Source organism: Engystomops pustulosus, chromosome 6, assembly GCF_040894005.1.
Source record: "Engystomops pustulosus chromosome 6, aEngPut4.maternal, whole genome shotgun sequence".
In the NCBI taxonomy this organism is placed as follows: Eukaryota; Metazoa; Chordata; class Amphibia; order Anura; family Leptodactylidae; genus Engystomops; species Engystomops pustulosus.
The window spans coordinates 9,520,479-9,530,834 of NC_092416.1; the positions used below are offsets into that span (position 1 = coordinate 9,520,479).

The 10,356-nt window shown below is 42.8% G+C and overlaps 1 protein-coding gene across 1 annotated transcript; it reads right to left on the reverse strand.

The window, feature by feature from the left end:
• Positions 1 to 973: 973 nt before the first annotated feature.
• Positions 974 to 1,979, reverse strand: LOC140065831 (C5a anaphylatoxin chemotactic receptor 1-like). The gene has a single exon (XM_072113387.1). The coding sequence runs from the start codon at positions 1,975 to 1,977 to the stop codon at positions 1,069 to 1,071; it is 909 nt and encodes a 302-aa protein (XP_071969488.1). The 5' UTR covers positions 1,978 to 1,979; the 3' UTR covers positions 974 to 1,068.
• Positions 1,980 to 10,356: the final 8,377 nt, after the last annotated feature.

A 10,356-nucleotide genomic window follows, 5' to 3' on the forward strand; every position in this document is an offset into this window, starting at 1 on the left:
TCCACTATTTTATAACCTTACTTTGGGAGTGCCGTTGTTGTTTTGTATACATTTGGACTCTTTTGGTGACAGCCTCATAACTACTTTATTTCTTTTGGCTGTGATTATTTTTTCTTATATAGATAGGTAACACATACCCTAAAGATTTAAAAAGTAACCATCACAATGCTGCAAGTTGTTGAAAATTCATATTCGGTGAAGAATACAATTGGTGGAATTTATAAAGACTGGCATTTAGAAAAAATTGCCCCTGCTGGCTGTCCGGTGCCTGTATTCACTATAAGGCTCCAGAATACGGGCGCAAACTCCACCAGTTACGACCTGTAGATCAGGTTGGATCTGGTGTAGTTTTTTTTTCTATGGACTCCAACATTTTTACGCCGAAAACTCTAGTAAATGTTTCGGCAGGACATTCACACTGCTGCCCTCCCCAGCTCCCTGTCCTCCTCCTGCCCCGATTCACTCCCGCTCTCTGTCCCGACCTATCTATATTGGAGTGCGGGTCGGGGAAGCCAAAAAACTGGCAGCAAAGGGGAAATTCATGCGCTTTCTGTCATCAATGAATTCTCAAATGAATCTGTCTCCAGCACCTCTCTATATGTGATCAGCTGTCTTTACGTGTCTCCCCTTCTCTGGAGATGCTGCTCCTATAGGTGGATAATCATCAACAAAGAATCCAAACATTTTCCGGTATTTGATAAGGCTTTACAGTGGACAGGTCCAGGGTTGGCTACTAAATAAATTATGAGAAATGATGATAGTGGTAACATGCGTTTTATTAATGTTTTCTATTTTTGTTTATTAAATGTATAAATTTTTTATACAATCATTTTCCTCTTATTCCCATATACTATACAACTAGAACACGGATCTCATGTATAGGGTCTATTGTGTCCTTGTTACCTTTTATCTATATATACTGTATATACTTTATGAAAATATATAATGTCTTCAACCTTCCTCTGCACAGGGAATGAATGTGATGTCATTGGTGATGTCATAAGATTGCTGATGTCACAAGCAGCCTATAGAAGGACCAGGTCCCCATGAGAGTGTCATCATAAGGGGTTATACATGTGTATTGGGTTCCACAGGTTCCCCCTCCTCTTGTTCTCTGCAGGGGTCATCAGGAGGGTCACTTAAAGCTTTTTCAACCCTGAAGGGGATGGATCTCAGGAAACCCTGTCTAAAATCCTGGCCCATAAAGACATAAATAATTGGGTTGAGGCAACTGTTAAGGTAAGCCAGGAAGTCTGTAATAGAATGTGCTATGTAGAGGTGATAATTGTGTGAATGAAGCCTGAATAGTATTACAAAGATGTGATGTGGAGCCCAGCAGAGAAAGAAACACAATATAACAGCAGCGATGATCCTGTAGGGTCTCCGGGATCTCTGGAGTCTCTTACTTTTTCTAAGTTTGAGGAAAATGGTGACATAACTGGTGACGATGATGAGAAAAGGAATCACAAACTGCATAACTAACATGATCAGGTTGATGGACAGAAATGAATTATAACTAAATTTTTTATAAAAATAGTGATAACCAAAAATTCCCAACATTAATCCAGTCCAAATAAGACTCTGAAACCAGATAATCCCTACGTGGATTCGCACCCGTTTCTGTGTCCTATGGACTTTAGCCCAAAATGGCCACATGACCGATACCCAGCGATCAATACTCATGGCCGTCAGGAGGGAAATACTGGTGCCAAATGTTAAATACAGCAGAATATAATTCAATAAGCAGGAAATAGGTAATGATAGGCACACACCACCGGAGGAGGCCGAATCAGCAATCCAAAGCGGAATACAAGCACAACACAGGAAGTCAGCGATGGACAGATGGAGGAACCACACGGAACTGATTGTCTTCTTCATCCTGAATCCGGCAATCCAGATGACTAATCCATTCCCGATAATCCCAAGAAGGAAAATGATGCTGAATACTGTAATTCTCACTATGTGTATAACATCCATCTTGTCAGCAGTTTGTGATTTGTAGTTCGCGTAAGATGACCTGAGAAGACATGATGGGGAGATAGTAGCCCGATGAAAGATTTATAGTTCCAAGAATCCCCATTTTGTACACTTGCCACAAAAACACAATTGGGCACATTTACTTACCCGGTCCTGTCCCGATCCCGCGGTGCGTTGTCCCACGAGGATTCTGGTCTGCCGGGATTCACTAAGATCGTGCGCCAGAGTTCCTGCAGGTGTCGCTGCTGTGCCGAGGTCTTCTTCCTGGTGCATGTGAGCGCTTGATCATGCGACAAAAATCGTTTTTTAAATTCTGCGGTTTTTCCGAATCCTACGGGTTGTCCGCCGTCCACGCCCCCCGATTTCTGTTGCGTGCATGCCGACGCCGATGCGGCACAATCCGATTGCGTGCGCCAAAAACCCAGGGCAATTCAGGGCAAATTATTCGGGAAAGTGCAGCGTTTTGACCCTTAGTAAATGAGCCCCAATGTGTTAGAAATTGTAATGCAATGTTCTTCTATATACTTTAATACCTTTAATATTTTGGTCCCTTTTAGTTTTTTTTTAATTGTTATTGACAGAGAAGATTCATATTTGCAAGATACAAATCCAGCATCAGTATTAGAATTCCATCTTCTGGGTATTTCAGATGTTCTATCCAGTTGCCTCACCCCCCACCCCCTTATATCTGTCTGTTCTCAAACTATAGGTGGGTTTTATATTCTTAAAATATCGGCTTCCAGAAACCCATAAACTTTCCCACGTCAATCTAGTAGATCCAGTTTGGAGAGGTCATAGGATTTACTTGAGTTGTCCCTTCAGACCACAAGACGTCACTTCCAATTTACAGGTCACACCATGGGGAGGTGTTATCAATGGTAAGGGACAAAAAAAGGCTAAAATCATTAAAGGGGTTCTCAGGAGGAAAAACATGGCTGCAGTCTTCCAAAAACAGCACCACACCTGACCAGCTCAGCTGTATAGAAATGAATGGAGCTTAGTTGCAATACCACACACTACCCATGGTCAGGTGAGGTGCTGTTTTTGGAAGACTGCAGCCATGTTTTTCAACCTCCAGAGAACCCCTTTAAATGGGCACAGAGCACAATCGGAGTTCCCCTATGCTTTTTTGATCATGTGTGGAAAGACAGATGCTTCCACAAATTTGGAGAGATCACTATAAACAGCCCCAAATGTCCCCGAGAATACAACTGTAATGGAGTTCCATCAGCGATCGCTACCATCAGATGTGCTGCTGAACTGTGAGATTCCACAACTCCTTCATCCCCAAATCTATTCAATTCTTTAACCAAACCATAGGTGCTAGGAGAACCATAAACTCGCCCCCTTCAAGTTCGGGATTGAATGTGTTCAGGACTGCTCATTGCTAATAATAATCATAGGATGTTTTTTTATTTATTTTTCTTGACAAAGTTTATAAATGAGTAAATGTTCATAGGTATATGTATAAGTGTATCAAATTACATTACACATTATTATTTCTACCAGGTGTTTCAAAAGAGATTTTCTTAAAGGGGTATTCCCACAAAGACAACATTCTTAAATATACTAAAATATTGACATAACACATTCTCTTTTTCACTGTTATTAACAAAAATCCAGCTTTTCTCAGATATAAGTCCAACCTATCTCTATCAGTCCTGGTATACACAATTTTTCTTGCTCTTGGATACAACAGTAAATCTTCTGCCCTGCCTATGGTTGGATTTTTTTACATGAATAGCTTCTCTTTTCTGCACACTGCAGACCTCTCTGCCTTCTGTCTCCCCCCCCCCCCCCTGCATTACAAGATGAGATCAGACACAGGCACTTCCTGCCAGCAAGCAGGAGTGTGCAGAGACTTACTGTACACGCTACATACAGATAAGGTCTTGACCTGAGGGGTGGGGGAGGCATAACAGTGCTGTCTGTGTTTTATATAGGTAAGATAGCAGAGCTGAGTGTTTCATTGTGTCTGTCTCGTGACTCTAGATTGTTCAGAATGAAAGTAAAGCTAAACCTTGTATGCTGATAATCTAAGCACATTGTCAGCACACAGCATCTCATAGTACAGAGGAATCAAGAAATGTCTGCTCAGCTAGTGCCTGCCAACATTCTGGAATTTTACACTGAACATCCATGAGTGATAGGACCAAAAACAGCAATAAAATGTATTAATAATGTAAATTAAGGAGGTTAAAAATGTTCTTTGTTGTGTAAATATCTCTAGGGGAATAAAATTTGAGAACTTTCTTCCATGGGCAAACCTCTTTGAAGTCATAAGGAGGAGATGGGGAGGGAGCAGGATCAGTCATAATCACTTGCTACAGCACCTCCTATTCAGCTGAGCAAAGATACGTAAACAAAGAATTACAGAGAGTCTGCACACAGCACAAAAGTGAGTAGCAGTAATGTTGAATCACTTGAACATATAGGGGGTCATTTACTAAGGGCCCGATTTGCGTTTTCCCAACGTGTTACCCGAATATTTCCGATTTGCACCGATTTTCCCTGAATTGCCCCGGGATTTTGGCGCATGCGATCGGTTTATGGCGCATCGGCGCTGGCATGCACGTGACAGAAATGGGGGGGCGTGGCCGAACGGTAACCCGACGGATTCTGAAAAAACGCCGCATTTAGAAAAAATAATTGGTCGCACGGGCCATACTCACATGCACCACAATGAAGACGATGAACTCCGTGAGAAAAACTTTATTATCACTTATTTCATAATGAGATTTATGGACTAATAAACTATGTGGCAATAGGAAATCACAGAAAAATGAAATCACATAAGGAGAAGTTGTGAGAATGTAAGAGGTTTGTGTTATAGGAGTAAAGATCAGACAGAGAAGTGAAGGCGGCGGGTGAGTAACAGACTGGATGATGGATGTAGAGTTATATTAGGTTTTAGGGTAAAGCTAAGCCCAAAAACCCATAATATATATCTGTCCAATATGGCAGGACCAATATTATACATGATACAATATAGCTGAGGTCCATAGCAAACATTGTACATTGGTTACTGCTTGTGATTAGTGATGAGTAGACCGCAACCGAACCAAGACTTCAGCTAGTTTGGGTATAGCAAAACCGGCAATTGGCGTTAACCATTTGAAAGGACGCTGGCGAAGCCGAACTCGATTGGGTCGGCTCATCCCTACCTGTGATAAATATATCTTGAAACAGATGTAGCCAATTATAACTTTACATTTATCTGTTAATATCATTGGGGGACATGTATCATAGTTTTATTTCTTTGGAGAATTTTAGTTACATTTGAAAGGTCCTTTTTGCACCTTATGTATGATAATATTAGTAGACTTGTGATACAAGTTTTTCCTATCCTGGTAGCCACAAATTGTGTTTCTTTTTGAGACTTTTATTGCAAATGTCTCAAATTCACATGGACACAAGCCATGTGAGGGGGTTACATACATGAGAGGATACAAAGCCATGTGAGGAGTTATATAAAGGAGAGGATACAAGCCATGAGAGGGGTTGTATACACAAGAGGATACAAGCCGTGTGAGGGGTTATATACAGGAGAGGATACAAACCATGTGAGGGGATATATACAGGAGAGGACACAAGCCATGTGAGGGGTTATATACAGGAGAGGATACAAGCCATGTGAGGGGTTATATACAGGAGAGGACACAAGTCATGTGAAGGGGTTATATACAGGGGAGGATACAAGCCATGTGAGGGGTTATAGACAGGAGAGGATACAAGTCATGTGAGGGGTTATATACAGGAGAGGATACAAGCCATGTGAGGGGGTTATATACAGGAGAGGATACAAGCCATGTGAGGGGTTATAGGCAGGAGAGGATACAAGTCATGTGAGGGGTTATATACAGGAGAGGATATAAGCCATGTGAGGGGGTTATATACAGGAGAGGATACAAGCCATGTGAGGGGGTTATATACAGGAGAGGACAAAAGCCATGTGAGGGATTATATACAGGAGAGGACACAAGTCATGTGAGGGGTTATATAAAGGAAAGGATTAAAGCCATGTGAGGGTTAATATATAGGAGAGGATACAAGCCATGTGAGGGGGTTATACACATGAGAGGACAAAAGCCATGTGAGAGGGTTATATACAGGAGAGGATACAAGCCATGTGAGGGGTTATATACAGGAGAGGATACAAGCCTTGTAAAGGAGTTGTATACAGGAGAGGATACAAGCAATATGAGGGGTTATATACAGGAGAGGATACAAACCATGTGAGGGGTTATATACAGGAAAGGACACAATCCAAGTGAGGGGTTAAATACAGGAGAGGATACAAGCCATGTGAGGGGTTATATACAGGAGAGGATACAAGCCATGTGAGGGGTTATATACAGGAGAGGATACAAGCCATGTGAGGGGTTATATACAGGAGAGGACACAAGCAATGTAAGGGATTATATACAGGAGAGGACTTAAGTCATGTGAGGGGTTATATATAGGAGAGGATACAAGCCATGTGAGGGGGTTATATACAGGAGAGGATACAAGCCATGTTAGGGGTTATATACAGGAGAGGATACAAGCCATGTGGGGGAGTTATATAAAGGAGAGGACACAAGTCATGTGAGGAGGTTATATATAGGAGAGGATACAAGCCATGTGAGGGGTTATATACAGGAGAGGATACAAGCCATGGCTGGGGTTATATACAGGAGAGGACACAAGCCATGTGAGGGATTATATACAGGAGAGGACACAAGCCATGTGAGGGGTTATATACAGGAGAGGACACAAGCCATGTGAGGGATTATATACAGGAGAGGACACAAGCCATGTGAGGGGTTATATAAAGGACAGGATACATGCCATGTGAGCGGTTATATACAGGAGAGGATAAAAGACATCTGAGAGGGTTATATACAGGAGAGGATACAAGTCATGTGAGGGGTTATATACAGGAGAGGATACAAGCCTTGTGAGGGGTTGTATACAGGAGAGGATACAAGCAATATGAGGGGTTATATACAGGAGAGGATACAAACCATGTGAGGGGTTAAATACAAGAGAGGACACAATCCAAGTGAGGGGTTATATACAGGAGAGGACACAAGCCATGTGAGGGGTTATATACAGGAGAGGACACAAGCCATGTGAGGGGTTATATACAGCAGAGGATACAAGCAATGTGATGGGTTATATACAGGAGAGAACACAAGCCATGTGAGGGGTTATATACAGGAGAGGATATAAGCCATATGAAAGGTTATATAAAGGAGAGGATACAAGCCATTTGAGGGAGTTATTTAAAGGAGAGGACACAAGTCATGTGAGAGGTTATATACAGGAGAGGATACAAGCCATGTGAGGGTTATATACAGGAGAGGATACAAGCCATGTGAGGAGTTATATACAGGAGAGGATATAAGCCATGTGACGGGTTATATACAGGAGAGGGTGCAAACCATGTGAAGGGGTTTTATACAGGAGTGGATACAAGCCATGTCAGTGGTTATATACAGGAGTGAATACAAGCCATATGAGGGGCTGTATACAGGAGGTGCCATAAGTCATGTGAGCGATTAAATACAGTAGAGGACACAAGCCATGTTATGGGGTTATATACAGGAGAGGACACAAGCCATGCAAGGGGTTAAATACAGGCGAGGACACAATCCATGTGAGGGGTTATATATAGGAGGGGATAAAAGCCATGTGATGGGTTATATACAGGAGAGGACAAAGTCCATGTGAGGGGTTGTATAAAGGAAAGGATTCATGCCATGTGAGGGGGTTATATACAGGAGAGGATACAAGCCATATGAGGGACTATATACAGGAGAGGATACAAGCCATGTGAGGGGTTATATACAAAAGAGGACACAAGCCATGTAAGGGGTTATATACAGGTGAGGACACAAGCCATGTGAGAGGTTATATACAGGAGAGGATGCAAGCCATGTGAGGGGTTATATACAGGAGAGGATACAAGCCATGTGAGGGGGGTATATACAGGAGAGAATAAAAGCCATGTGAGGGGTTATATACAGGAGAGGATATAAGCTATGTGAGGTGTAATATACAGGAGAGAATAAAAGCCATGTGATGGGTTGTATACAAGAGAGGATATAAGCCATGTGAGGGGTTATATGCAAGATAGGACACAAGCCATGTAAAGGAATATCCAGGAGAGGGCACAAGCCATGTGAGGGGTTTTATACAGTAGAGGATACAAGCCATGTGATTGGTTATATATAGGAGAGCATACAAGCCATGTGAGGGGGTTATATACAGGAGAGGATACAAGCCATGTGAGGGGTTATATACAGGAGAGGATACAAGCCATGTGAGGGGGTTATATACAGGAGAGGACACAAGCCATGTGAGGGGGTTATATACAGGAGAGGATACAAGCCATGTGAGGGGGTTATATACAGGAGAGGATACAAGCCATGTGATGGGTTATATACAGGAGTTGACACATGCCATGTGAGGGGATATATACAGGAGAGGACACAAGCCATGTGAGGGGGTTATAAAAAGGAGAGAATACAAGCCATGTGAGGAGTTATATACAGGAGAGGATACAAGCCATGTTAGGGGGTTATATACAGGAGAGGATACAAGCCACATGAGGGGTTATATACAGGAGAGGATACAAGACATGTGAGGGGATTATATACAAGAGAGGACACAAGCCATGTGAGGGGGTTATAAAAAGGAGAGGGTACAAGCCATGTGAGGAGTTATATACAGGAGAGGATATAAGCCATGTGAGGAGTTATATACAGGAGAGGATACAAGCCATGTTAGGGGGTTATATACAGGAGAGGATACAAGCCACATGAGGGGTTATATACAGGAGAGGATACAAGACATGTGAGGGGATTATATACAAGAGAGGACACAAGCCATGTGAGGGGGTTATAAAAAGGAGAGGGTACAAGCCATGTGAGGAGTTATATACAGGAGAGGATACAAGCCACGTGAGGGGTTATATACAGGAGAGGATACAAGACATGTGAGGGGGTTATATACAGGAGAGGATACAAGCCACGTGAGGGGTTATATACAGGAGAGGATACAAGACATGTGAGGGGTTATATTCAAGAGAGGGCACAAGCCATGTGAGGGGGTTATAAAAAGGAGAGGATACAAGCCATGTGTGGAGTTATATACAGGAGGGGACACAAGCCATGTGAGGGGTTATAAAAAGGAGAGGATACAAGTAGAGATGAGCGAGTATACTCGTCCGAGCTTGATGCTCGTTCGAGTATTAAGGTACTCGAAACGGCTCGTTGCTTGGACGAGTATTTCCCCTGCTCGAGATCGAGCATTTAATTAAAAAAACACAGTGAAGAACAATGAAGAATAGAATAAAAACAGTGAACACAGGATCATTTAAGTGAAAAAGACAGTGAAGAACACAGTGAAGAATAGATTACAGATGTTCGGCACATCTGCTTACTTGTCGGAAGATACGCGGAACGGCAGCAGGCAGACATCAAGCAGCAGGGAGACATCAGACAGCACGGGGGAGACAGACATCGGGCAGCACGGGGGAGACAGACATCGGGCAGCACGGGGGAGGCAGACATCGGGCAGCACGGGGGAGACAGACATCGGGCAGCACGGGGGAGACAGACATCGGGCAGGTTCACTTTCAGCTTCTCTCCTATGTAAAACCAGAGACCTTTGTATTAGTAAAACTGGATCTTCCCATAGGGAAAAAAACAAGCAAAAAACTCACAAGATTTTGCCTAATTATCCCCCAATGATATGTTGTTTTGGAAACATGACGTTGCGGCGTGTTACAGATCCCGGACCATTCATGGGAGACACAAAACACGACTTGTCTCCATTTCCCATGGTCATTATGTGGACGGAGCCCCTGAATAAGGAGATCTGTCTAGTGGGACAGGAGAGTCATCTGTCCTCGGCCGTATCTGCTATCTCCCGGCCCGCGCTCTGCAGCATGGCCACCTGTCAGACTGTTCACGTTGCAGCAGAGCCGGCCTAGCTCCCATCTGCCACCGGCCGTATCCCACACAGATGTCCCTCCATTACGGGGAAGACAAAGTTGTCAGCATTAAATCATTATATTTCACAGCTGACATTAATGGAGCCGCTTCTCCCCTCACAGCAAATTCTCCCAAAATATGAAAAATCTCACCACAAACTTTCAGACAATGATTATTTTGTTTTTTTTTTAACCTGGAAAACCTGATTGACAACCAATAGGACCGCCATTACGGCTCGCATGATTGTTGTCACTCAGATTTTTATATTCCTGAGTTTAATTAGTTTCACAACATAGCTCTATTAAAATAGGGAACAATAATTTATATTTCAGAATCTGAAATGGTTAATGGTAATGGCTTTTATCTTTGAGACTGCTCTGGAAAAACAAGCAGAGAT

What these genes read in the sequence shown, in the direction of transcription:
- LOC140065831 (XM_072113387.1), bottom strand. Translation starts at nt 1,977, where the DNA reads ATGGATGTTATACACATAGTGAGAATTACAGTATTCAGCATCATTTTC.